Consider the following 27,586-nt stretch of genomic DNA (forward strand, 5'->3'; position numbering starts at 1 on the left):
ATCAAATAGTGGCACACACTCTGGTGCAAAGAGGTGTGTTGTCTGCTGCCTTCCTATAGCTCAGGACAACAGCACAACAGCACTGCTCAGTAAGGCAATGGGACATAACTCAGGAGAAACATCGATGTCTGGGTGCAAGTTGAGATTAAAGCAGCCAGTGTAGATGAAATATGCTCTTTGCATCTCTGTGTACATTGAATCCTGTAGCCATTTTGACCCCAAACCAACATGGAATAACAATGATCATATAGAGCAAGTAAATAATTGTCCTTCTGTCCATCCATCAAGAGCTTTTAAAGTACAGGATGGCTGAGTCAGTTGCAGAACAAATTTTCAGTGCCAGAAAAAACAAAGCCGTTTGTGGATTTACTTTTATTCCCTGCTTTCTGTGTTCTCTGGCCTTCAATTTTGCCGATGACTGCGATGTTTCACTCCAGACAGATTGTGTGCTGTTTCTTTTGTGTGCAGTAGCGCTGGTCAGTGCGGCACAGGGACCGTATCTTGCAGTACAGCTGAGAGACTTGTTCAAACAAAGATGACGAGGGTTGGTCCGTGTCTGAAGGGACGTGAAACCATGGAGACCATGGAAACCGCTCAGCTCTGCCGCATCCTTGTTCAGCGGCTGCTGCCATCCTTGTTCCATGGGTGCCGCGGGGGCCGGCAGCGCTGCCTGGGTGAGGGAAGGTCCCCGCTGGCCCCGGGGCTGCAGGCAGCTGGGGACAAGGTGCCTCTGGGGCACCTGGGACTGCTCTGGGGGACAAAGTGTGCAGAGTGGGTACTGGTAAAGGTGAAAATCCTAACGGAAGATGTGCACACCCGGCTCTTTGTTGTCCCTCCTGTGCCACGCTGTGGCCCGATGGACGTGTCTCTGCACAGCCAGTGGGGAGTGGAAGGGTGAATATTCCCAGTGCCCAGGCGAGAATGGTGCCCACCAGTCTCCTGGCCTTAGTCCAGCAGGGAATGGTTGTTAGTAAGTGCAAAGGTTTCACACTCCAAAAGGACAGCTTTCCTGGCTGGATCGGAGAGTGGCACTGTAGGGACCCACCGTTTCACCACCCACGCTGCCCGTCAGCGCTGGGTAGCAGCTGTCAGTCATTACGAACTTCAGCATCAGGCATGTTGTGATCCACTAATCCTTTGTAGTTGTTTCAATGGGTGCCTGCGTGTCCCTCTGAAGGGAAACAGCAGCAAACCCCTGCCAGCCACATCTCTAAAGCACCTGGAAGTATCATCTCACCGACGCGGAGGAGAGAGGCCGGTGGAAGTGCGGCTGTGGGTGAGCCACGCAGTCACACCTTCTGGGGGAGGCAGGGCTCAGGCAGCGCCTGTCAGCCGTCCTTACAGGCAGGAGCGTTTTATAATTGCCCCTTGTCAAGTGTCGTCCGTCAGGATGTACCAAGACCTCCCACACGGAATGTGCAGGTTTCCATTACTCACTTTGTAAAGCCCTTGTCGTGGGGGAGAACCACCACGCTGGACAAACGCAGCCCGTAGCTCAGAGGTGCAGTAGCCAGGCTGGCACCCCAGGCTGCTCCGCGGGCACTCGTATGCTCTTGTCCTCGGGGACAGGGAAGCACAGTCTGCTGTAGCCGTGGCATCGCACACAGCAGGTATGATGGGCCAGAGCGGGAGAGAGCTCAGGCAGCAAACTCCTAGTCCAGGGATGTTAAAATAAGCCATCTTTTCGTATTCTCTTCTGGATCTTGTGTAAAATGAGAATTCCATCCACCTCAGTGGATTTAACCACCACCACCACCACCACCACTCAATGTTGATTTTTTTCTTGGATGATCACACCAAATACAGTACTGATTCCTTCACGCTGCTTGTGTGTTGTGTTTCTTTCCGTCCGTGGGGGTGTGGGTGGACAAGCTTTCACACTCTAAATTCTTTACGAAGGAGCAGAGGTGCCTCGCTCAGGGTTAGGTAGTCATGTAGCACTGCATGTCGTCGTGTTGCTGGACAAAAGTAGCGTGTCCTTGTGCCTATAGGTGAGATTTGCTGTTTCTGTTTAATATGAAGAAACTGAGAGTTGGAGACACTTGGCATGATCACGTGAGGACAGTCTGATCCTGTTCACCCTAATACCAGTGGGAGCAAGAGCTGACCTTGACTCAGCCACGAAGTGGGAGTTTCTTCCTTTTCTGTCATCACCTTACAGTGAACTCTGAGCCAAACTGTTTCCTTTTCACAAGCAAAATCAGATATGTTAGCTATGAGAACTGTTTGTCCTTCTTTGGGCTTGCTAAGTGTTTGCTTGTTGGAAGAGCAGGGCGTTCTCGCCGCAAGGCGTCCAGGAGCACAGCAGTGCCGGAGCTTTTGCGTGAAGCCTGTCAGCGATGTAGTGTAGTGGAAAAATGCAAAATTTGGTTGCGTGAAGTATGCTGTAAGTGATTCATAATTAAGTGATTGGGGAAAAGAAAAAACCAACCCACACACGTGACTGGAGCTGCTTATTTGAATAAAGCCCTAAATGTTTACTTCTAAAGTATGTTCTTTAGTATTTTATAGTGGTATGTTTAGTTGATGTAACATAAGTCGTTTTCTCTAGAAAAAAACTTGTTCGAACAGACCAGGTGGTTACTTGTACCTGTGACTTTGAAGTGTGGGAATAAGGCATTAATTATATCAAGTTTGTTGCAACATGCTTTTTCTTACATTAAATGTGATTTTTTTTTTTCCTCTCTCTCTCTTTCAGACTTAACCAACATAATGACTGCTGAATATTAAGGGAAAATACAAGAAGGTTACATGTTTGGTTGTCTAATATTCTTGGATTTGATATGAGTCACCACATCTGTTCATTACTATCATCAACAGCATCCCAGTTTGTATGCACATTATTCACATTCCTATCTGTTGTGTTTGCAGAAATGACATTTTACCCTTTTTTCTAAGGGTTACTTTTTGATTTTCATATTATTTGGTTGCATGAAGTTGCCCTTTACCAGTGGCTGAGGTTTATGAAGATATCGTATACTTGAACATGATTTAGATTCCTTTTCTAGATAGAAAAGGTGTAACTCCAAATTATATCATTCTAAATCAGCAATTTTTAAGAACAAGTAAATCTTAGAAATGAGTCCCCTCCATACAATACTACAATATCTTCCACGTACAAACATGATTTTAGATTTCCCTATATCCATACTTTGATTTTTGATCAGTTTACAACACAAAAGAAAAATTCTTCTTCAGTTGAGATCACCACCAAGTTCAATAATGTAATAAAAATACCTTTCCTTATTAGAAGTACCTAGCTAGTTATACTCTTAATACTTCTCAAAATCATGATGTAATGTACACTATCTGACTTAGTTCCTATATGTGAAGTTAGTGAAAGTCTTTTTGTGTTTCTTTAGATTAATACAAGGATTTTTTCCAATGCCAACTCAATTTGAAATCATTCATTTGGATGCTTTCCATTTTTAAGCTTACTGTGATATAGAACCCTATGGGAAACCAAAAGAAAACATCAATTTTAAATAATGAAAGGCTTAAAAAAGGATGCTGTCATTCTGGCTTTTTTTTTTCCTTTTGGAAATAGAACTAGACTAGTAAGTAAGCATTCCAAATCCATTATTCTGTGTACATTATTGTTGCTATTGTGATAATAGAGATTTTTATTTATTTTTATGCCAGCTTTTATTGTGAAAACATATTTAGTCTGGTTTTATCAATCCTTGTTATGCTTGTCCTTGGAACATCTTTTGCGTATTCAAGGTTTGTAGTTGATGAGTTTACTGTAAAAAACTAAAAAAAAAACACAACAAAAAAAACAACAAAAAAAAACAAAACAAAAAGAAACAAAAAAATGTATTGTTTTTACAGAATAAATTTATTGGAATGTGTATTGGGAGTAAGGTTTGAGGTTGTAAGCAACTAAGTTAGCGTCATATTTGGCTTCATACGTGTAATAATGTGAGGTATTAATGTAAGTCAAGTATTAAAGCAAAACATTCTGTTAACATGAGTTGACCATAATAGATACAAGTGCAGGTGAGATCTTTATTTTTTCTGTACTTTGCCTTTTCTGGATAACAGGAGGTTATTAAATTCACCTTGAATGTATTCACAGTTTCTTTAAAAACATTAGAAGTAACATCGGAGGCTCAAATGTTTGTGAGCCAGCATGTCCTATTGCAGCCCAACAGCTCTGGGCTTGTTTTCTTGGGAAGATGTACTGGGATGGAGCTATCCCGAATTCTAGCGTACACAGAAGGAGCCCACACCAGGGAGGCTGGGTGCTGGAGGAAGCTGTCCCTAAATTCCTTGTTGCCAAGAAACATAAATGAGATGCCTTGTGGTGAGTTTGGACCTGCCCCCTTGGCTGGAGGTGTAAACCCGTGGGTTCTCTCCTGAGCACTGCTGTGAGCTGCACCTCAGTGTTCAGTGGGAACGTTAAAGCATCAGTTTCTTGCTGCTCTGATGGTGCAAGGTGCAACACACATGCGCATGAGCTGATGCTTTCTTGTTACTGATTAGGTTTAAAAAGAAAATTAAAATTCTCTAAATCAAAATGCCCGAAAGTCAAGATCCCAAAATAACGTCTTTCCAGTTACAATGGATCAGCCAATTCCATCTGTGAGAAAGGTGCGAAGTGCACCGCTTTTAATATAAATACACATAGAAGGCATAGAAATAGTTGCCATTGCAAACAGAAACATAAATTACACAAACCAAGGTAACTGTATTTGCTGCTACTTGTTTATGACCCAGCAGCATTAGCAAAAGTAGCTGCGAAGAATGTGGCCAAAACCCCCTCCTCTCCAAAAATGCATGCTACGGTGTAAGGCGCCGCTGCTCACGGCAACGAGCCCTCCGTGCCCAGCTCAGGAGTGCTACTAAGCACGTGCTTAACTTCAAGCAGATGAGCGGTCCTTGCAGAAGTGAATCCTTAAAGGAATTAACAAAACTATGATTTGCTGATCATATATGGAGTCTTACCGTAAGAGTTGATTGCTTCTTAAAAGATTTCTTGGGATTTTTAACAAGGCTGACCCACAAGACATACTTTTTGACAAATAAAACATGTGCATGTGACAGAGTTATGTATGTTAATTTTTCACACTTCAGAATGTTGACCTTCACGTTCTACAGTAGCTCTGTATAGGGATTGCTGGCACTGATGTTCCTCAGTGTGTGGAGGCTAAACACTGACATCATTATTATTATTTAACTTCATGCAGTATTTCTAAAACTGTCAAAGCAGCTTACTTAAAAATAGCTCCGTGAACTAGCAGCTCCACTGCAGCACAAAGTCAAAATGTTGCGAAGTGGTACTGAAGGCAGTCATCTTTATTTTCCCTTTTTGAGTAGGATAAACAAAACAGACCGTGCAACATTACACAATTTTACACACCTTACACGCTTCATTTGGGTTTCATTTGAGCAGTTCAGTTACATCCCAGCCCAATTATATACATAGCCAAAAAGAGGAGCTCAAAACAGTTGTGCTATTCTGTTTTTTCTTCTTGTTTTGTTTTCATAAAAAACTCTGGCTTGTTGACACACCTGTAAGCCAGCAGCTGGGGAAGAATCCCATACATTATGTTCAATATCAGGAAAAACTGTTTTGCTTCTTCAGGGACTCTGTAGATGTAAGGAGTTCGAGCATGAAGAGAAGCACCGATATGGGAAAATTGAGCCTGTGGTGTGTACATAATGTATATATTAAAAAAAGGTAAAGTTGATGTGTATTTTGGAAAGATGGCATAATCTGCATGCAAGTATGCATCTCCAGTGACATTTTCCAAGCCAGCCCTTTTATTTCAGGTATTTCCATCATACTTTTGCACCTCAGTATAAAAATACAGTTTGAACAAAGATCATTAATATCTTGGCATAAGAGGCATAAACGGAACCAGCAGTGGCATGGTAGGAGGTTCACTTTATGCATGTGGTGGCACTGATCTTTACATCAGGTAGAGGACTTCACCCTTGGCTTCTGAGTGATTAGTCATGCAACAGGGTCCATGATCCTTCCCCAGGCAAACAGCCGCTGAAGTGTGCATCACCGTAAAGGTCGGCACTCCTAAACTGCAGCACAGCAGTGGGGGCAGGACCTGCACCCGCCTACCGAGGAATGTTGTCCTTGCCATCAGCGGGAAGCAGACAGACACTCCCTCGGAATAAAGTTAGAAAAAAAAATCTTGGAAGCTGTGTTAGCTCTGGCTTTGGTTAGTTTTTTTTAAATCTTAATCCCAGTCTTCCAGATTCTGATCCCAGAACTCCTGATTTCAGAAACTGTCTGCAATATTTGGCTTTTGGGTATAGGTTAAGTTTAGAGTGAAGGTTATAAGCAAAGACAAGCCTGCTGGGCTGAAGCATATTTTTAGCATAAACAAACATTTAAAGATAGAAGCGTCAGGATAGTCGCTGTCTTTTGTCTCCATCTGTTACCTGCTATTTCAAGCCACAGCTCATTCACATTAACTATTGTGTGTCCATTATTTATTTATTTTTTTATGATTATTTAGCTAGTTAGCAGTGGAGGAGGTCCAAGAAGATAAAAATCATTTTGATCTTAAGCAGAGCAGGAGAAAGGGACACCAGGAATTTAGTAATGCAGGGGAGTACACTATGGCCAAATCACGTCCTCTGTTCTGGCTTCAGCAGGAGTTATTTTGGACTCACGAAGAACACAGTTCTGTTCACAGTTAGCACAGTAGAAAGTGAAATACAGTGCAGGTGTTTTAATACACCCCCCTCTAGCAAAAGGTTAGGCTGAGACCATACATCAAAAAGAAATGGAAATCAAGTTTCCAGGTGATTCTAATCACCTCCACTGAATAGGGAGAGCTGATCTAGCAAGCTGGAGTCAGGAAACGGAGTAATCAAAGAAATCAAACACAAACACACTTCAGCAGAGTGCCACTTAGCATGTTGCTGTAAATAGGTACAGAGTAAACAGATGTTCAGGGGGATGCTATCAGCAGCCTTTTTATATCAGCCTCATCATTCAGCCTGTCTCTTGCAGCCCTTTTGTCCTTACCTGTCTCAGGCAGGAGCTGCCTTTGGCACCTGGGTGGTCCTGCTCAGACCCCTGCTACCTTCCCTCGCCTTGGCAGCCACCTCAGCCCAGGCAGCCAGAGTACGAGTGCTCAGCACCAAAGCCCTCTTGTTACATGAGGCAGCAGTTTCCTCAGCAGCCAGCCAGCCACCATCAGGCTTCAGATAGGAGGTCTGGGTCTGCCTGAAGTTTTCCTAGATGCTAACAGCCTCCTGGTAGTATTTTAGAGCCTCTTCTGGGATGAACAAGATGCTCAGCTATGTACTTCTCTGTGGAAGACTGCAAGGCCTGCCTGTCTCCAAGAATGGCCAGCTGTGCATCATAGTAAGTTGATAGTAAATTCCTCATAAGTTCATAGTAAGCCTTGTCAGAAAGAGCAGTAAGGGGCTGCTTCTGAGAGACCCAGAGCTCCCGCAGCCTCCTAGCTGCCTTTGACGATCTAAGCCTTACTGTGTGGTCTTGTCTCTTACAAGAGTTGTGACACATTAGTGAGCTTTGCGCCTTATAAAAAGAAAAAGCAGAAACATTTTGTTCTATTTGTAGCCCATGAAGATTTTTACTAGCTAATAGTGCACCATATAATGAAGTTACTGTTTATGTGACTTGTTTTTCAGTATAACACAATTGTTTTTCCTTTCATTACCAAGGAGGATATGTAGGTCTGTTGAATTATTTTATTATTATTATTTCATTTGCCTCTGTGGATATTGTGTTATGTTTTTAATCTCATGTGTTTGCTTTCTATGACAGTACTCTGCCATATTTTTTTTTCTCCCTCCCTTGGGGCAGGGTGTGTGTCTTAAAAGCAGGTCTGCCACTCACCAGTAGCCCAGTCCTGCTCTTGCTAAGTACCAGGCAGACTTGCACCAAATCCATAGTTTTAAGCAGCAAGACCAGAGCTGTCAGTTCCTGCAGCGCTCTCTGCCTGTTGTGCAATAAACGGGCTGGCATTGCGGTGAGAGCAACCTTGAGTCTGTTCTGTTACTCACTGTAATCAGGTCCTCTTAGCAAATCAGCCATGTCTTGGTGCTTTCTGTTATTGAACCCTCTCTTTAATTAGAGAATTTTAAAGATCAGACACCTAAACCCTGGCTGAGAAACTGGCCAAATGAGATGCTGCAGGTAAACTTCTAAGGTAGCCTTACTGTTTTAACATGCAGCCTTTTTGAACCTCAAAGCCTCCGTCAGCCTTCTGCTCAGGCCATCCCACAGCAACTGGAAGCTGCCTGGTGCCAGACGTGGCACAGCTCAACAGGAATTTGTGTATGCCTGCTACTCATTAAGCTTCTTGTCTGTATGAAATAGTTTGGGTTTGGATTTTTTTTTTTTACAGTGTTTTTTGCCTGTAGCCTAATCATAGGCAAAACTTCAAATATTTCTTACCCTGCAGTCAAGAAAGCCTCCAGCTAGGGACAGAGAAGGGCCTGGAAAAGGTTAGGAGTCATACTTCACTCTGCACCTTCTCTGTAAAGCAACTAAAGTCAGGCAAGGACTCCAACTTATTTTGGAGGGGTTTGGACCAGGTCTTGTGAGCCTAAAGAAACCATCAAATAGAGTGGGGAGGCAGTAACCTAGAAAACATGTTCCTTGGGTTTAGGTTCACTTGTAGACAAGAGGCACTGCAGAAGCTAGCCACCAAAAACTGCAAGATTAAGGAAAACACTTGGATGGAGAAGTAGAGGGAAAACCTTCTATGTCTGAGAGAATAGGGAAGCAGACTATGCAGAGCTGGTGAAACAGAATAGTTTTGGATAGCAGGGTTATGGCTCTTCATCCCTTCTCATGTAGCTCACTTGCATAGGGAAATAGCAATTTAATCAAGTTCAGAGGCTATTCCAACCCTTTTGTGTAATCAAAGCTCCTGGTACTTTAGCCGTGTGACATTTAAAGAGCTCTTCCTGAAGCTCCTGAAGTCTAATAAGGGTCACAACCTGGTTTTGGAGTCTGAATGTTAGTAACAGAATAATACAAGCTGAGACCTGTATGTAATTCTGAAAAACAGTAAATATTTCTCTGTGTGAAAGGCTAGGCACTTTTAGAGGTTCTTAGTTTAGATGCATCACGTGGTATTTTGACACCTGTTTTTTGTAAAAAAAGTTAATACTTCATAATGATAGAAATAAAAATACTTAAAACCTCACAGTCCCCATCTGTAGGAGCAGTGTTCATGCCAGGGGAGCAATGCTCACTGTTTTGTTGTTAGGTATTTACCTGTATCGGACCTTTGTGCATAATAGAAGAAAAAATGTGTTTCAGTAAACTACATGTGCTTTAATCATGAATTACAATGTTTTAACCTGAGAAAACAGTAGACAAACCTGGAAATGTGTTTTCTGTCTCAAAGTGACCAAAACAAAAAATAACATGAGTCATCAATTCACTGTCTCACACATTCTTCATCCCAGGTTGCTCACAGTTCACCAAATCAAATTAAATCATCTTCAGTTGTGGGATGACTGAAGTTCATTCTGCAGTGCATTGAAGTAAAAACTACAAACAAAACCCTCCCAAATGTAAAGAAACTTTTTTTGAATCAGGATAAAATGTGCAGAGTGTACAGCAATGTACAGTTCTTTTAATCAGTTTTTGTCAGCCCATGGTTTTCACTTGTGTCTAGGACAAGCTTTAGAGAGTAAAATGGGGAATTTTGAGTGTTAGCTTTGGGTTTCCAGTAGCTTTTCTTCTCATTGTCTAATGTGTAAATTGGCATTCTCCTGAAGCCAAACCAAATGGACAACAGAGAGGGTTTAGACTTCAGCAACAAAATGTTGCATGTATTAATCATACAAAAGGCACAAAGGCAGAATGTGCCATTAAAGAAAAAAATGAGTGTTTGTTATGGGAAATATTTAAGGGGGGCGGGGCAGGGCGCAGAACACCCAACAACAAACCAAAACCCAACCAACCAACCAAAAATCACCTCCAATCTGGGATGCTGAGCTTTTAGTTAAGTTTGCAAGATTGTGATAGTCAGCACACTCTTGACTTCTTCTCCTTGTGCTAAATAGTCTTTGAAGGAGCGGTTTCTTTCCTGACTGACTGGGGAATTCATGAAACCTGAGTAATCTGTCAGTAGAGAGAGTTTCCTGATACTGGTTTGTGCTTTTTTTTAGATTAGATTTAGGCTAAACACAGTTGTATAATATTTGTGATACCTTTTGAGCATCTAAACCTCCTTGTTTGCCAGATTCTGTTTTGACATCATTTGGTAATTCAAGGTTCTCTATAAACTGTTTAGAAAAAAAAGTCATATTCTCCATTACTGCTCACAAACAGAAAATGAAATGGCACTCCCCCCCTCCTTACTGGGCAGTTAAGCTGGATTGTGGTTGGTATCCATGGATTGTTATCTCAGGCCTGTAGAACAAAGCACTGGTCTGTGTTTGTGTAATAGCGGTATTTAGATTACACTTACTGCCGTGTCCCTACATTTGCATTATTGTTGCAGTATTATGTGCGTATTTTCTGCACTGTCTGGATGATCAGAGCATATTTCATTTCCTACATACAGCACAAATCAATTGTCCTTCTATCTCAGCTGTTCAGTGGTCATCTACATGTCATAAGAAGTCATTTACTAGTTGCTGTTGAATTTTTTTTTTTGTTTCAGTCAGTCTTCTCATAAGCATCAGCACCATCCTAGTAATTAACTACAGTTGTTCGTTAAGAGACTGAGAACAAAATGCGTTGAGAATGTATGATCATTGGTCTGCCTCTGGCAACACAAACATGTCTTAGTGTTGCTGTGGTTTGTGGCCCAGGAGGTTCCCCGTGTTCTATCAACATCATTGTCCGTTTTCTGTGACTAGTAAATACTTTTTCCATTTATATTTTTCAAACTACCTAGATTGCCAACACATATTATGGAAACAATGCATTGTACTGTTTTGCTGTGCTTGGTGGTTTTTTACATGGTTGACTGTTACAGCTTTAAGACAATCTTCCTTCATGGTCTCAGCTAAAGAGTGCCTTGTGCTTAATAAGGTTTAAATGAGCGCAATAAAAAGATTCTGCAGGAGAGAAGTCTCCTAAAGCAAGAACGCAGTCATTAGAGGCAAGTAATAGGTTTGATTCTCCACTCCCTTAAATTAGTTTGGTTTTTTTTATAGATACAAAAGGTGATCTGAGTTACAATGGCATAAAACCTGCATGGGAAGATCAGGCCCTGGGCCCCATATTTATTCCATAGATCTCTACTTATTAACTTGTAATTCAAGAGTGAACATTTTACGAAGAAATACCTGAGCTAGTCCTCCAGCATGTATAAGGGTTAAATCAGGCATCCAGGAACAACCAGGCACCAGTAGGCCATACAGAGCAATCACATAGTATGGCACAGAGTAGAACATGTATGCCAGCATCTGCATTTTAAACAGAAGTATTAGTTGCTTTGTAGTGTGAGGGAGATGCATTTCAAAATTAGCCAACTGCTGACTGAGGACTTGTGACTATTCAAAGCTACACTCCTGGCAGCGATGATTCCCAGGCCTTTATGCAGCTATAACTTCTTTGAGAAAACAATTTCATACCTGGATGCTGTTGACTGGATCCAGATACCCTAAGGCCTCCGCTAATACTGATGCCTGTTTCTCTTTCCCACATCCAAATCCACTTCATCCTAGGACATGTTTCACTAACCTTTGCCATCTTGAGACCATGCCAATAAGCGTGGCTTGACCTAACTCAACACGAGTGTCTATTTCTCAAGCTCCATGGCACTTTCAGTTGGGAAGTATGAGATATACCCAAGCCACCCCTTCAATCCCAGAAAGAACATGTCAAGCAGAGATATATTTGGTTTCTGCTCATTGCCTCACTCGTGAATCCTCTTACTGCTTCAGGCCCTGCCCCCATGTAGCAGCCAAAGTTGCAGAAGAATAGCAACCTTGCAAGCGCTACAAAACTAAAGCAACAGCATTCTCTCCTCTGCAACGCTTGTGTAAATAGGGTTTGTAGAAAGTGTTATGTTCCAAGGAGTGTCACTGGTGACAGAAGCCTAACACCAGCTTAAGGAATCTAGTCCTACTACACCCCTTTTTGGTCCATTATTCCAGACTGAAAGTCTACTTTGCCCTTCTAAGGAAGGAGAATGATGATAAAAAGCATGCAGCTCTGTTTCATGGACTATATTAAAAGAAGCCTGAGTAACTGGGATGTGTAACTCTTTAAGTAACTGATTTGAATCTGAGTTTATCACAAGAGTTGGTACCTTGTAATGGCTGTAGTACGAAATATGAAATACTGTTTAACTTGCTGTGAACAAATACTTCCCTTATTGATCTTGTCACCTGTGAAACCCATAGCTTCATATTTGTGCCAGTTAACAAGTCACTTAACACTCTATGCTCCACAGTCAATGCTTTACCTGAAGCTTAGGATAGGCAGCAGGATCTTTTATATAAGGCTCGTGAAGTTGAATATATAGCCGGCAGAGTTCAGCAGGGCAATCCAGAGCAATCTAAGAAGAATTTTTAAAACTTCCCGTGAACAACGAATTTGTTCGAAAAACGAGCTAACCTGTTACCAGCCCTAAATATTTACTTAGTGGCCTGCAGTACTGCTAGCCTGGAGGCTTGCTCGAAGTCCACTACAAAGGTGATCCACTTGATCACCAAATACAAAACTGAAATACGGCCTCCTCTCAGCTCCTACTCAGAGGGTTTGTGAGGAAATACTGACAGCCTGCTTTAAAAATTTTGACTGAAGAGAATTCAGTCAGTTGGCTATGCTGCAATAAAAGTATAATTGCTATTGATTTGCTCTGAGAAATAGACTTTAATCCCAGCAAGTGAACTTTCCAATGGAAAACTGCTCAAATGGGAAACTTCAGGTTAAGCATCCAATTTTAGGATAGCAAGCTATGGATGTAGTACAAAGAAGAGAGTTGCTTTGTGGCAAGGTAGCGGTGGAGAGCAATGCAGAGAGACGGGTGTTACTTGCAATAATAATAATTTTTAAAAGAGAGTAGCAAAGGAGAAATTATTGGATTTTACATTCCTATAGAAAGAATAAAATCCCCAAAAAACATGGACTCAATTGCAAAAGTAGTTCCTTTCCATAGTAGCCCTTAAAACAAAAAATACTACTCTGAGTTAGCAATCCATGTCAACAGCTGTCACTCTAAGTGTTCTATGGCGAAGCACCGTAAATGCCTAAGTTACAGGACTGAACAGTTAAGTTTTGCACGACTTAATTTCATGCGTGTTCATTGTGTGACTTTGAGTGGGAAATAAAAAGGTTTACAAACAGTGGATATTCCTCCCTGTTCTTTTCCAACATGGGCATCCAAGAAGCAGGTCTGAGTGGACTATAATGGATTATGTTTTATTAGCTTTATCACAAAATCACAGTTACTGCAGCTTACACAGAGATGTTCCATTGATCTCTGCATGTAAGTAAGGCCAGTAAACAGTTCCCATTTGGTAAAGGAAATATATAAGAAAATGACCACACTCTCAAAATCAACAAAAAAAAAAAATCCTCTGAGAAATTAAGAAGTGGGACTGCAAACCAAGTGAGGTGTTAGAGCATGAGATTAACATTGCCCACAGTGAAATTACAGGTAAACCAGCTGATTAACCTGCATCAGTGGTGCTCTGAAGGAGCATGATCTATAAGAAATAAAGCAGTCTGTGACAAGTTAGAAGAAAAAAATGTTGTTGACAAGCAAGTTTTCAGAGAAACAGCAGAAGATGACAGAATAATGTGAGCAGCAGAGCTATAAAAGGACAGTCTGCACTAGGTAAATAAAATGTTGCTTGGGTACTTTTCATCACCCCTTAGAATTATTCTAGACAGGATCAGATCTACAAATCAAGCATGCAAGTGGTGGTCTAAGACACCTGAACATTTGAGCTCTGTTCACTGAATGATACACAACTTCCCTTCTGCTTTAAGACAGAAAATGCTTTAGAGCTGACAAAGGACTAGATTTACCTACTACTGGATTTATCCACTTCAAGCATTTTCAGTATTGATCCATTCCCCCAGAATTTTTAATTCAACCAACTATGCTTAAAAGCAAACATTTTTTAAAAAATCAGCTCTTGGTAATAGAAACAACATGTGTTGTTCAGGTAAGGTGGACATATTTTTTTTCAGGTGGAAATGTTGTCCTCTATCTCATGCAATATAAATTAACTTGGTTTCCTATATACTTTTAACTATGCATCTGTTTAGAAAAACATGAATACAGATTTAATTTAGTTGGTTTGTCTCAGTGTTCTTGGCCATAAATGTAACACCAGGCCAATGAAAACAGTTTTACGTCATGTTGATCTGCACTTGGGATGCTACTTGTGATTGTGCACCTCCTTCTGAAAAACACACTTTAGAGAGGACAAAATTAAGAAGCAAAGCACCACTAATTATCATAAAGAATCAATTTGTCCTTTTTATATCTAAGGCCTATTCCAACCTTGAAAGTTACAGGATTTCCCTTAACCAAAATGTACATACTTTTTCACACAGACACAATGATTTCAAATTTAAACTTCTGACTTGAAAATTAGAGTCCAGAATATTAAAATATCTTCAACTTACCATGCCCCTAAATATGCAAAACCCCGTTGCTAGAATGAGGTACGCAGCTAACATTAAATCTATTGGTCGTCTTAGGAGTCCTTTCTTCTGGACTTCCTGAACTACCTGCAACACAGAACGTGTGCAGTGAGTACATCCCAGTTCCATATGACATGTTTAACTCCAGATCAGTCACTACAAGAAGGGATAAGTGGTGAAAAATTATGATAGACAGAGTTAATTCTCAGTTACGTTACCCTATTTATCCACTGATTTCGGAGAGACACAGATTTCCACATTTGGAAAAGGTGACTTCAGACTTTATAGGATGTAGTGAGGAAAATTAATCTGAATAAACCCTAGAAATGGAAACTAAAGCCATTTCAATACAGATTAGTTTACTTTCAAAGCAACCTAAATCAAGTGAATACTAACTGCAATCACATAAGGCTTTATAACACCTTCAGAGTTGTGGGTTTTTTAATGGGAATGAATTAATTTCCCTGAATGTCCCTATGTAGAAAAGCTTTGGAAATGTAGGATTGTCTCAAACATTTGGAGTTGAATCTAATACACTTTGTAAAAGGACTGTCTGGAGGGACAGCAAAAAAAGGATCTATCTTATTACTGATAGTGACTTTCAAAGCAACCTAAATCAAATGAACGCTAACTCTGCAATCACATAAGGCTTTAGAGCAGCATAACTAACTTCTTCAAAGTTGTGTCTTTTGTTAATGGGAATGAATTAATTTCCCTGAATGTCCCTTTGTAGAAAAGCTTTGGAAATGTAGGTTTGTATCAAACATTTGGAGTTGAATCTAATACGCTTTGTAAAAGGACTGTTTGGAGGGACAGCAAAAAAAGGGTCTATCTTATTACTGATAGCGAATGGTGGTTTTCAGCAGGCTGTGACAGGTATTGAAATTAATGGCGTATCATTGGCACAAAATAAAAGCTTTTCTGTGGGCAGCTGAGTTCTCTGCTGAGTTCAGTGAGCAAATAATATATCTTAATATGTAATGCAGAAATAGAGAATGAAATATGTGTGTGCATGTATGGAACACATGGAAAACCCTCCTTTAATTCATTACCGTATGCTATGGATTCCTCTGATGGGCACCGAAGCACTTCTTGGCATCTGGATCTGATCTGTTCTGTACCTCCTTTCCTCAGCCTCAGAACAGGAATCCCCTTGCTGCACTGCACAGGCAGACGTAAGGGGTTCACATTCTACAGTAGCAAAGGCCACATAGGTATCTAACAAGGAAGATAGCTTGGAAAAACCAAAGTAATCTCTTTGCTCACGTGGTAAAACTTAAAAAGACTCATGGAAATAGTTTGAGGTACATTTTCATCACTATGTAGTCACAGACAAAATTATAAGAATGCCAAAGTATCTTTCTGTAGTTCAGAGGGAAAACTTCCCCATTTATATGTTACTCATTTCCTCTTCCTTTTTATTAGCCATGTGTTGTCATGCAGACAGCAAAAGAGAAACCCGATTTCCTTCCTGTTACACACTTGTGGAATTGTCTCCAAAGCACAAAACAATAATTAGGATGTAGAGGCATAGTTAAAAGCACTCAGGATCAAGATACTCAAAGTTATTGAAACAGGAGAACCAATCATGCAAGCACAATTCCTGAGTAAGAACTGCAAGATCTGAATTGTAGTTTAACAAAAATAAGGCTATTTTACACAGAGGCCATCTCCTTTCATAAAACACTTTTTTTTTTCTTTTAAAGGTTCTTTTTCAGAAAAAGAAAGTGACACCTTTGCTTTTTTATTTTTCAAACACAAATAACAGGTCTGTTTTGGCAGTATGGTGTCACTTCACAGTATTTACAGTACCAGTGTAGGAATGTTCACAGTATTACTTGCAAAGAATGTCTATATTCTAATATTTATTCCCATGAAGGACAAAGGCCTCCCATGGCTGCTGAGTTGCAAGTCATTTTCAGATGCAGACTACCTAAGGATAATGGAAAATTGAAGGGTTGATATATTTTCTTTCCACTTTGTCTAAGTATGAAGCTTATATAGATGTATGTCACTCCTCGTTTCAAAAGATATGTTAAATGAATGTGCATGTTTACTGTAATCAGAAAGCAACAATAAAACTTTGTACTTGGAGGTTTTGGAGACAAAGCCACTATTAGTGAAAACAACCTTTGGTGCAGTATGAGTTTGTGAAATTGCCAAGGTACAGAAAAGCTGCACCTTTTTTCTCTATGCATATATATATATGCATTTTTACAAGCAAAATGAAAATGAAAAGCTTAAAAAAAAGCAGAAGCAAGAATTTGAAAGACAGTGTGCACTTTGCTGTCAGACCTCAGCTATGCAGCAATTTTGCCTTGCCTTTCTTTTACACAGCAAAGTCACATCAATACATGCTAAAATTAATTACATGTTAAGTACACTGGCTGAGTGGAGATGACCTGCTACAGGTTGCCCATTTATTGCAAACACTGAACTCTGCACAGATCTCACCAACCCTGCTGTTTCTTTTGTGTAGCAAGGAAGTGTGTAGGCACGCTTTGCAATTTCACTGCCAGGAAAAAGCTGTTTTCCATAACCTCTGTGAGACTGTTTTAGGGAACAAGAATAATCTGTCCACAGAAGTCAGTCCCTTCAGAATTCATGTGCAAATCTGAATTTATATGTATTAATTCTGAATTTTAAATTACATTAAACTTTTCTGAGCTGATATACTTTTAGATAAAGCTACTGGGCTTTGTAAATACTGCAGCACAGCTTGGTTTGATTCTAAATGAGGGTGTAACTCCATTTCTCTCCCATGCAGCCATCTCTACTAGAAAACACCCAAAAGTTCATTAACTGTCTCCACAGCGACTTTTTTTTTTTTAAACTGGGTTATAATAATATTATAGCAATGAATCCCTTGCTTCCACTGCTTTCATGTAAGTATTTTTCCATATACTTGCACTATCATGTTTAAAAGCATTATTACATACTCTTCCTAAACCTTTTAATACCAACTCTGAATAATGATAGCTAAAAAAAGTTAAAGTTCACAGCTAATTGAAAGTGATCTATTGAAAGAACTAAATATTTTTGGGACTTACAATGATTAGCTAACTGATAGTAGCATTAGACACAATTATTTCCTGAAAACAATACTTCATTTAGGACTGAGGGAGTTGTATAAAAAATAAGAAAAATTCAGAAGTAGTCATGTTAAGATGTAAAGGCATTTTAAGGTATACAGTTATTGGACCCAGGTATTCATGCTTGGATATGGAGCATAAATTAGCTGAGAAGATAAAATATGACTTCTAAAAAAGAAACAACTTAGGAAGGGTAGAAGGCCCCAGTGAAAGGCATCAAGGCTTTTTCTATGACCTTCCGAGCAACAAAGTTGAAGTTTACAAGAAAGGACTCACTAAGAAGTGCAATGTTAAATTTTCAGATCACCAGCTCTTTCTGCACTCTCTTTTTGAAACAGAGTTTAAAAACTAGGTTTCTCTGCAAATACATACCAAAGTAAATATCAAAACTAGGTAAGCAATTTAGCTCCTGATAAGCACAGGAGACGTGGCTATATTTCAGCAAATAAGCAGTCTATCACATATTTTCTATGCTAGCAATAGCTGTGGTGTTCGCAGTACTATGAAAACAAACTGAAATCTTCATTCGTCCTTCACGCAAAGGATGTTCTCACTAATACATGGCAAAAATTGCCATCACTACCTTTAACTAAACTTAACTCCTCTACCCTGATGACTCTAAAGAATGTGTTTCTGGCCAGAATTAGTGACGCCTTTAAGTAAATCAGCTCAAACTGCTTTGGGATGGGACACGCTGTTTCCCATAAGCCTACACAGGAAGGTAGAAGAGTGTTTGGCACCCGAAGTGTCCCCCAATTTGCCCTTCATAATTTGCCTTTCAAAGAGATTTTCCCTAAAAGTGGTGATTCTGTAGTGGTTCTTCATACTTCAGGAGATACGAACATCTGTCTATACCTCTTTCCTACTGAAAAATCACAGATGGATGACTGAACGTTACCTTTCATACATTTCTGGGAAAATGTCAGTGCATCATCTGCTGTTATTCTATGCCACAGGCTACACCACTTGCACACTGACTGTTTATTAGCTATGGAATGGGAACTAACTCCTTCATCTGTGTCTGTGTTTTCAGTTAAGAATGAACCTGACTGAGACTCAGGAGCTCTTGTGATGCAAAACTATTAATTGATTATATTACCTAAAACTGATATGGTGTGCTGTGGCAATAAACTGTCTTGCTTATAGCAACAAAGAGTTAGAGATCTGTTCTGTGCTTTGTACTGCAGGGATTTTTTAAAAATATAAAACAGTTCATAAACTTACTGCATTTTTTGATTGCTCAGTTAATCTCACTACAGCCCAACTACTAAATTCAAAGGCAAAGATCTAAGGAGTTTTAAGTAAACATTTTTACAGATTTTTTTTAATAAGTATGTAAATAATTCTCATATCAATTAATGTACAATGTCTTACCTGTAAAATCTAATATTGCAGAATGAACATACAAAAAATTATTAAATTACATGAAGTCTGTAAGTTGTCCGCAGAATACTTTCCTGCAGAGCTTCTACAAGGATTTTGTGGTGCTTTATGAAGCTGGTATATGTCAGTATTTTCATCAGCTAAGAAACTGAAACAGTCAGAAACTGAATAGAGGGTAGTAACACAATTACACCTAGAAAAGGGTTCTTTATTCTAAACATAAGATTCTTTTGCTTTTTCTTTACCCCACCATAATGAAATGATCCTGCAGTATAGGTATTTTTACAGTGTCTACACAGCCAAGAAGCAATTGTCGTAACAGTGACCATTTACAGTACATTCCATGCTCACAGAGGGACCTATAAAACTCAGCAGAAACAGCAAGCATATTTCAGTTTTCCTAACAATAGCCAACCTTAAATACAACAACATTACCTTGACTGGAGTGTCGTGAGTCACCGAAGGTTGGTTATAAATTCGGAACCCAGCCCATATGGGAAGGCAAATATATGGTACACTTAAGAAGAAAGCAGGACATACTTTTGTTCCGTATTTGCCTATTAAAAAATAATTATAAGATGTATGAGAATTTGTAAGCTGTGTTGCAGAAAAGCTAAAACATATATGTAATACCAAACCTGAAGCAGCTCTGGTAATGCAAACATAAAGTGTTAGAAATCGCTGTTAAAGCGACACACTGATCTTGTTGAAAATCACGGGCTCAGGATAGTCGTAGAGTCACAGGTGACAGAGAGGTAATAGACCAGAAGCCATTTTAGAAATTAGGAGGGTTTTGCAGGGAAGGCAAACCACCTTTGTCACTCTGCACTAGGTAATCCTATAATGTGGGACAGCTTTGAAATCTCTTAATGGAACCTGCTTCAAATAGAGACATCACTCTTTAAAAAATGGAAAAAATTAACTTATCCATTTTTTAAGATCTAATATTGCATTTGTTTTCCAAAGTCTTGATTTCTCCTACAGACCTGTACTAATATTTGAGGACAAAGCATAAATTCAGAGAGCTATACTCAGCCCAGGTAAATCAGAAAAATCTGTGTCTTTTACACTGGCTACTCTCTATGTCAGAAAGGAAGGCAGAAGGCATGCTCTTGAGAACAATTCTCTCAAATTTCCCTAGAGGAAAGAGGAAGAGATATTGTCACATTAAATCTGCTGTTTTCTCTGTGGTGCATATCTACAAAGGAGGGAACTGGACTGGCCCCAGGCTGCACCATGAATATTCCTCCCCTGTCATAAAAAGGAGGGCCAGAGTAAGCTTTTATAAAGCTGACTACAGGATTCAAACACATGAATATTTTTCTCAGTTGAACACCTATCAACTCTGCATCAATTTCAGCTTTGCTAAAAAGGAAATCTTTAATTGAGGGGAGTGGCACTCTTAAAGGACCACCTACCTAATAATGATGTAAAATTATTTTATTAAAATTCTCAACCTCTAGGAGCACAGCTATGTGCTGATTTTTGTCAGAAATCTAGGAATGCTATATTTCTTTTGAAAATAGAATAATTTCCAGATTTCACTTTTATAGGTGATTTGGATGTCTCTCGTAAGCTGCTTGAAAGTCAGACTATTAAGTAAATTGGAAATTTCATATAAAATAAAATTTATATTTTTATGATACTAAGAGATGGTTATCGTCTCATTGCTTAAATTAAACCTAGTTTGGATGAAAGCCATATGGGTATAACAAAAGACTATTTTTTTTTCCTCGAGAGCAATGTCAATTGAAAGGATTTTTTTTCCTGGTCTCCATCTTTCCTTCCTCATATTTAAATTTCAAAATATCTTCCATCTCTCTACTGATATTCCTACAATTCCTCTTTCATATTATTACAGAAAGGAACCAATGCTGCAGTAAAATATAGATAACCTAATGCTAAAATCAGAAAACGTTTCACAGGAAGAAGTTAGTCATATAAATTATGTCCTTACCCACAATGTTTCCAGGCATAAAGACAATGATGCTCATGATAATGGAACCTAGCCAGTAGAGGCCGATGGTTCTATAGCTTTGTCTGTTTAAAAAAGGAAATAAGAAATAATTATTGCACCATCCCTAAAAATCCCCTACCCCAAATCACCCTCAAATATTATACTAATATCCATGGTTGTATCCAAGTAAGCAAAGGTTTTAAAATCTGTACCATAAATCAACAGTGGATTCTTGCCTCTGAGAGGGGGATGTGGAGAAATCCTACATTCATGTGTGAGAAAGTTATCACATGAACAGTACAGCATTTGTGCATACTCAGTTATTTGCTGTTATGTTTCATTCATCTGAAGGCTGACTGCATGATTTTGCACATCACAGGCTGTATAAAACTATAAAAGAATTAATAATGAATTATTAATTTCATTTTTTTAATGCTTCTATTACCAGCAGGTGCATTCACTTCTGGAATTTAAGTACGTATTTTCTCAAATTCTTTATTCAACAGCAAGAAACATAAGAATATCTAGAAATTGTGTCTGACACGGACAAGAGATCATCATCATGCTAACTAAGCAAGACACTATTCCTATCATAAATATGTTATCTGGAAAAAAAAAAAAGTGTTTTCACACATGGTTTTAACATGCATCATCTTTAAGCTTTCCTTTTAACTAGCACAAAGCATGCAGATGGGCTACAATCTCTGCTGCAGAGTGAGGAAGACAAGACTACAACTCAATGCATTTGCTAGGCTTACTCAGCTGAGAGAACGAATAAGTTACCAAGGGTACAATTCCTGAAAGCAATGACACTTCAGTAGTGTTGCTTTGGCCTAAGACATTAAACAGTCCTGAAAGAAAAACCTAAATACTGCAGAGAAAAGAAAGCCCTTTGTAGGTTGTACAAGAACGCAAGCAAAACAGTACACAAATCAAAATTACTTACTCCCATGCAATAGCTGCCACCATCAACAGATACATCAGATAATGAACAGAGCCATCCCAATAGCAGATCACATGGCCATACGCAGTGTTCAGATACGGTTCACCCTAGAGAGTATTTATTTTTAAGTAGATAAAGTGATCAGAGGAAAAATAACAAATAATTAATGAACAGCAAGAAACAATTTCAGAAAAGTAACTGATGTTCTTTCAATCCGGAGGTACAGTTTTTGACTGACAATACACATTTCCAAGCACAAACCTGATTTAGGTAGGATCAGGTACAATTAAATCACTTCTACAGTTGCAAAATGGGGTGCAAGATGGAAGGGAAAACGTCTATGCATGACTGTCAGCATTGTTCTGCTGTATTATGGAAATACTACTTTTCCGTATTTTAGTGATAAAAGCTACAAAATAAAGATAAATTTAACATGGAACAAATAAAGATATATTTAGCAACCTAGAGATCGACAATGGTATTGAATATATTGATGACAATGTATAACCTTGTAAGGTCCAACTCATTTCACGCTAGAGTTCATGGAATCTTTTCAATTACTTCAGTGACTTTCGTATCAAGCTCTTACTGAGCTATTTTTGGTGGATGTTGATATTCAGCAGCAAACAGATTCTGCTGACTAGGTATCTGGCATCATGGAGTTTTAACTCTAATTCCTTTTAGTAAAGTGATTAGGCAAAAATAAAGGAGCAATTTTTGTTTCCGTCTTGGTAACACGTTTAGGGACTGCAGTACTCATCCTCTCCCGAGTGCTAGCTATGGCTTTCTGAGAACATGTACAGTTTATTCAGTTCCCACAGAACTTAATACAGAATGGTATTACCTAAACTAAGTGAAATAACACTGAAACTTGAAAAGTATGACATTTCTCCCAAATTAGTCAAGTGATTTCAAGTCAGTGGAGGTTTTGTCCATAACAATAATGACAGGTCAATAGCCAAATCCAGGAAGACCCTGAATGTGTAAGTGGCTATTTTTCTGTGACAAATACTATACCAAGTTATTTATAGCAAAGATTTTATTTACATTTGTAAGCCAAACAATTGTTTACCTCTCTCAAGTAATGAGTCATGAATCCATCAATAATTCCATCCTGTTCCAGTCCAATTATTAGATTCACTACACTGGTAAAGGCAAATACGGCATAAACTGCAATAAGATAAAGGGGGGAGGGGGCGGGGATAAAGACTTGGGATCAGCAGTTGCTTCACAGTCCAATAAATTCAGTCAGGCAGAGATCTGTTGAACTAGATGCACATAGTTTGAGGTCACAGATATTTAACATACAATATGACTTTCCCACATAGCTTAGTATTTTTTAGTTAGTGGTTAGTCAACAAAGTTCTTGGGAAACTTAGGAACGTCAGTTCTGTAGAGCTGTAGGCACAGCCTCCATGGAAAGCCAGTGTCTGCAGCAAGGACTATGTAGTCTTTCAAAAATCTTGGTCACACAAAGTACACAACCTTGACTGTAGTCACCTCTTGGAAAGGAGAAAGGACAACAGAAAGGAAGTGGAGAATGTGAACTGCCATTTTTGGAGGTGAGCAAGGCAAACTGATATAGCCACAGCAGTCCAGAGGACCTATCAGGCAAGTTAGCGAGACACTCCTTTGAGACAGGAAATTTATTTGCAGAAAGTTTATGTTACTTATTTCCTTTTATTTCAGTGTGAACTGAGAGTTCCCAGCCTCGTATAGGACACTGGGGACAGATGCCTGTGAGTTGTAATGAGGAGGAAGACAGAGGGCAAATACAGGTGGTTTGTATGCTGCTTTGCCTGTGGGCCCATCTTGTAAAACTTCAGAAAACAGCAGTGGTTTTTTTCTTCTAGATTTTTGCTATAAAGTAATCTAGACCTAAGGTTTCCTTTTAAAAGGTAATCAGTATCTCCATTCTTTTATGGTAAAGTATCAATATAGAAATGTTTGCCCAAGTCTGCAGACAACCCAAGCAAGGAGTTGGGGTGGTTTGAACTTTCTTACATGTCACAAAGGTGAATTAACACAGAAGCCTAATGAAAACGGGAGAATTAAGGAATTAAATCACAGGAAGAACCAAGCCATGGAGGCCAAAGGTCCAAAAATCCCAAATGAGTCAACTCACAAGAGGTCTACTGTGGTGCCGAAGTCCTGCCACAAGGAAGATCTCAACAAAGTGGGTAAGACAGCATTTCGAACACTTTCACAGCCCAACTCGAGTGTTATTCTTTTCAAATAGGAGGTCTGTCTTGTCCCTAAGCTGGATCTCCTATTTGAGAAGAGTAAAAAGGTACAAAAGAAGCATGCTTTCTCCTCCTCTTTCCCCAGTCTGTCTTTCCTGGCTCCTTAGCACCTCACCAGACTGGATTCTGAAGCCATCTCTTAAACATTTAATTTGAAACAACCATCATATATTATAATTTATACAAATTAACACTTCCTGAATTTAGATTTCTTGTTACCAAGACATACCATAAAACAGCGGGTCTTTTGGTGGTTTTCTTTTGACAAGAACACGAGCCAACAGAGCAATAAAAACCATAACCAGCAGTCCAACTGCAACAATTGCCCAGGAACTGTAACAGTATTAAAAAGAAAAAGAATTCATAAGACAGGGAAAGAGACAGAGCTGTTTTCTTCAGCTTTTCCTACCATCTATTCTCAAATGCAAATACTACTCTTGAAGTAACTTTTAATACTTTAAAAGGCTGTTTTTAAAGTCCATTGCACAGTCTGTCATAGTATTCATTTTATAGTTTTGCAAAATTTATGTGCCTGTCTTTTCACATGTGATCATCTAAAAAAAGAAAATACAAAAATAGCTAGATAAATAACATATGCAGGAGTCTAGATTTGTTCAACTAAAATCAGTTTTCATATTGGTATCTGCAAAAATAAACAAAAATGATGGAAAACTTAAAGGCCAACAAGAGGTGAAAGTCAGAAACAGAGATTTCACAGATGAAAAGGATCATTAGGGACATCTAGACTAACCTCGGCAATAAATTATCTACTCAGGAAATTACATATTCACAAAGAAAACACATCAGTCCTGTGGAATGGGAGTAGCAGTGTGGAGTGCCTATGATGGATCTAGGTTTAACTTCCAGTTTTGGAAGTGCTACCGAAGGTCTCTCCAGCTCTATAAGGAAGGATTGGTTGGGGGGGTGGGGTGTCTGTAATTAACGCAAGTGGGTTCAGCGGAAAAGACCTTTGCTCTGAAGATGGGACTATAATGTTAGCGCATGTAAAGTGGCAGTGGAGAAAAGCACAAAAAAGTTGGGCACAAAGCAGATTTGTCTCCTTCCCCAAGAAAATGCCAGCTAAGAAAATCAGTTTGATATTGGCTTACAGCTCGGAGTGCGTAAATTGTATATAATTCTCTGAAGACTTTATTTCTCAGTCTTCACTTTTGTGCTCATGCAGGGGGAAAAAAAGGAGGGGAAAGTCAGGTAAAGTCCACAAGTATAAGCTAAAAATATTTGGTACATGATTTCATACACAGTACCACTCTGTGTGTCAAGAAAACAAACTGTGTACAAACAAATATTACTATGACAATTTCAGCCTTCGTGAAATGTGACTTAAAAGTTACTGCAAAAAATTTGCAAGATCAAATATTTCAGAATATATACACAAAGACTTTTGAGTCAGGCTCAGCAGTACTAGCTTATTGATTTATTTTACTGTTTGAATCTTTTGCTAGTCTGTTTTCCCCGTGATTAATTTCTTCATACCATTACAGCCCTTAATACTGCAGTGACTTTTCACCGCGGTCCATCAATTTGAAATAAACATTGGCAATGAATCAAGTAAGTCAGTGTGCGTTATTCGGCATTTCTCTAGCAATGAGAAACAAACAAAACAAGTTATCGGCCAGAAGGAGGAAAATGAGGAAGGAACAGATGTGGCAATGCCTTAGAAACACGAAGCAAATACTTGTGCAGTAAAGTCGCAGAACACCCCGGGCTGCGGGATCACAAAATACCACACAGAGCTGTGAGTACACTGTTTTTTTTCCATGAGGAAAGACCTTTCTTTCCCAGACCTGCGGTCTATCCCGGGATCCTATTTTTTTGGCAGAACGAAGGCACATGGCCATTTTCAGTTGAAACTCGCACGTCTTACGGGGTGCCTGGAGCGTGCGGCTCAGAGCCTCCCGAGGCCGGTGAGTTCTTCCATGCGTTCTCCAGCAGCACTGGACGCCGTTGGCGGACGCCTTGCAGGGCAGGCGGCGGGAGGCCGCGCCGCCCCGGGCCTCAGGGCGCTGCGGGGGCCGCGGGCCCGGCGATGCCGCCCGGGCGGGTTTGTCCTTTCGGCGCTGCCAGCCAGCCCCGGCGGTGACCCGAGCTACGGGGACGCCGGGACAGGCTCCAGGTGATGCGAAACCGGCAGTTCTGAGGGTCCCGGGGTGGGCGGCCAGGCGGGGCCCTCGAGGCAGGAGCCCCTCGCGTCTCCCCGGCCGCATCCCGGCACGGCTCCCGTTAGGGGACGCGGGCGGGACCCGGGAGCGGGGTCCGTCTCCCGCCCGAGCCGCTGCCCGCGGCGAGGCCCGACGCCGCTCCGCCTCCCGCCCCGTCCCGCTCAGCGCCGCGGCCGCAGCTGCCCTCTCCCTGCGCCGCCGCTAAAAATACCCGCCGGGGCCGCCCGCACCTCCCTCACCGCCGCCGCCCGCCCGCTGCCCTCTCCGCAGGGCGGCCTCGCCCGCCTCACCTGCCGCTGGCCGCCAGGCAGTTGAAGAGGTACGTGACGGGGATGGCGGTGAGGGAGAGGACGAAGACGCCGGTGGCCGCCGAGGCGCTCATCCCCGCGGCGGGAGGCGGCGGCCGCCCTCTGCGCCCCCCGCCGTGCCCCCGCCGTGCGCCGCGCCTCGCCCCAGGCGCCGCCTCGCCTCAGCCCTTCACGCCCCGCGCAGGGGGCGCCCGCCCGCGCGCGCTCCGCCGGCCCGTGCCCGGCGCGCGCCCCGCGGCGGCCGCCCCCTCCCGCCCGCGCGGGAAAGGTTAAATCCGCCTCAGAAACCGGAGCCGCCCGGCACCCCGCCGGCGGCACGGGGAGGGCCGCGCAGCCTCCCGCCTGCCCCGGGGCTCGCCGCGCTCCCCTCGCCCTGCCCCGGGGCTCGCCGCGCTCCCCTCGCCCTGCCCCGGGGGCGCGGGGCGACGGTGCGGCGGAGGCCGCGGTCCGGGCGGGGGCAGCCCCGCCGGTAACCGGCAGCAGCGGCGGCGGCCCGCTGCCGAGCGATGCTGCAACAGTTGAACTGAGCGTTGCGAAAGAGGCGTCGCAGGTTAATTAGTGACCGGTGGCCCTGCAGGGGGCCGCGGGCGGAGCGGCCGTGTGCGCGGTGCCCGGCGGAGGCCACCTGCTCTCACGGGAGGTGGCGGTGGGCGAGGGGTCGCCTTGCTCCGGCCAGTGCAGGAGGCCAATAAACCAGTGAAAAAATGTCTGCATCTCTTTTTGCATCAGAATTTAGCAGGATTATTAAGAACAAGGGCATTCACCTTCTAAAAATGTTGTAATTGTGAACTCGCCTTTTCCGTTTAAATGTCAAAAAAGTAACAACAGTTAGGCATATGTTTGAATTTCTCCATCAGCATTTTTTTTTTCTGGCTTCAAACTTTGTTTATACTTGAGTGTCAACACTA

The 27,586-nt window shown here is 41.2% G+C and overlaps 2 protein-coding genes across 7 annotated transcripts in view; one reads left to right on the forward strand and one right to left on the reverse strand.

Moving 5' to 3' along the window:
• HDGFL3 (HDGF like 3) overlaps window positions 1–4,071 on the forward strand; it is a 38,133-nt gene extending 34,062 nt beyond the window's left edge. The window contains exon 6 of the mRNA XM_040599647.1: window positions 2,699–4,071. Within this exon, the coding sequence (XP_040455581.1) occupies window positions 2,699–2,704 (6 nt within the window). The 3' untranslated portion in view covers window positions 2,705–4,071. The remainder of the gene's footprint in view (window positions 1–2,698) is intronic.
• Window positions 4,072–5,280: 1,209 nt separating this feature from the next.
• Window positions 5,281–26,841, reverse strand: TM6SF1 (transmembrane 6 superfamily member 1). Of its 6 annotated transcripts, none has more exons than XM_040599641.1 (10): window positions 26,661–26,841; window positions 24,420–24,523; window positions 23,020–23,117; window positions 21,951–22,054; window positions 21,005–21,087; window positions 19,483–19,604; window positions 14,555–14,659; window positions 12,378–12,470; window positions 11,254–11,373; window positions 5,281–5,648 (listed from the first exon to the last, which is right to left on the reverse strand). In XM_040599641.1, the coding sequence occupies exons 1-10, from the start codon at window positions 26,750–26,752 to the stop codon at window positions 5,457–5,459; spliced, it is 1,113 nt and encodes a 370-aa protein (XP_040455575.1). In that variant the 5' UTR covers window positions 26,753–26,841; the 3' UTR covers window positions 5,281–5,456. The 6 variants fall into 6 exon arrangements, with proteins under 6 accessions (XP_040455575.1, XP_040455576.1, XP_040455578.1 ...); XM_040599642.1 differs by having other exon boundaries at window positions 5,281–10,242; window positions 26,661–26,827; XM_040599644.1 differs by lacking the exon at window positions 26,661–26,841 and adding an exon at window positions 26,076–26,195.
• Window positions 26,842–27,586: the final 745 nt, after the last annotated feature.

This window comes from Falco naumanni, chromosome 7 (assembly GCF_017639655.2).
Source record: "Falco naumanni isolate bFalNau1 chromosome 7, bFalNau1.pat, whole genome shotgun sequence".
NCBI lineage: Eukaryota > Metazoa > Chordata > Aves > Falconiformes > Falconidae > Falco > Falco naumanni.

What these genes read in the sequence shown, in the direction of transcription:
- TM6SF1 (XM_040599641.1), bottom strand. Translation starts at nt 26,752, where the DNA reads ATGAGCGCCTCGGCGGCCACCGGCGTCTTCGTCCTCTCCCTCACCGCC. An exon ending in TATGCCTGGAAACATTGTGG is followed by an intron (nt 19,605 to 21,004) that starts GTAAGGACATAA and finishes ATTTTTTAATAG; the next exon opens with GCAAATACGGAACAAAAGTA. An exon ending in CTGCCTATCCTAAGCTTCAG is followed by an intron (nt 11,374 to 12,377) that starts GTAAAGCATTGA and finishes TTTAAAATGCAG; the next exon opens with ATGCTGGCATACATGTTCTA.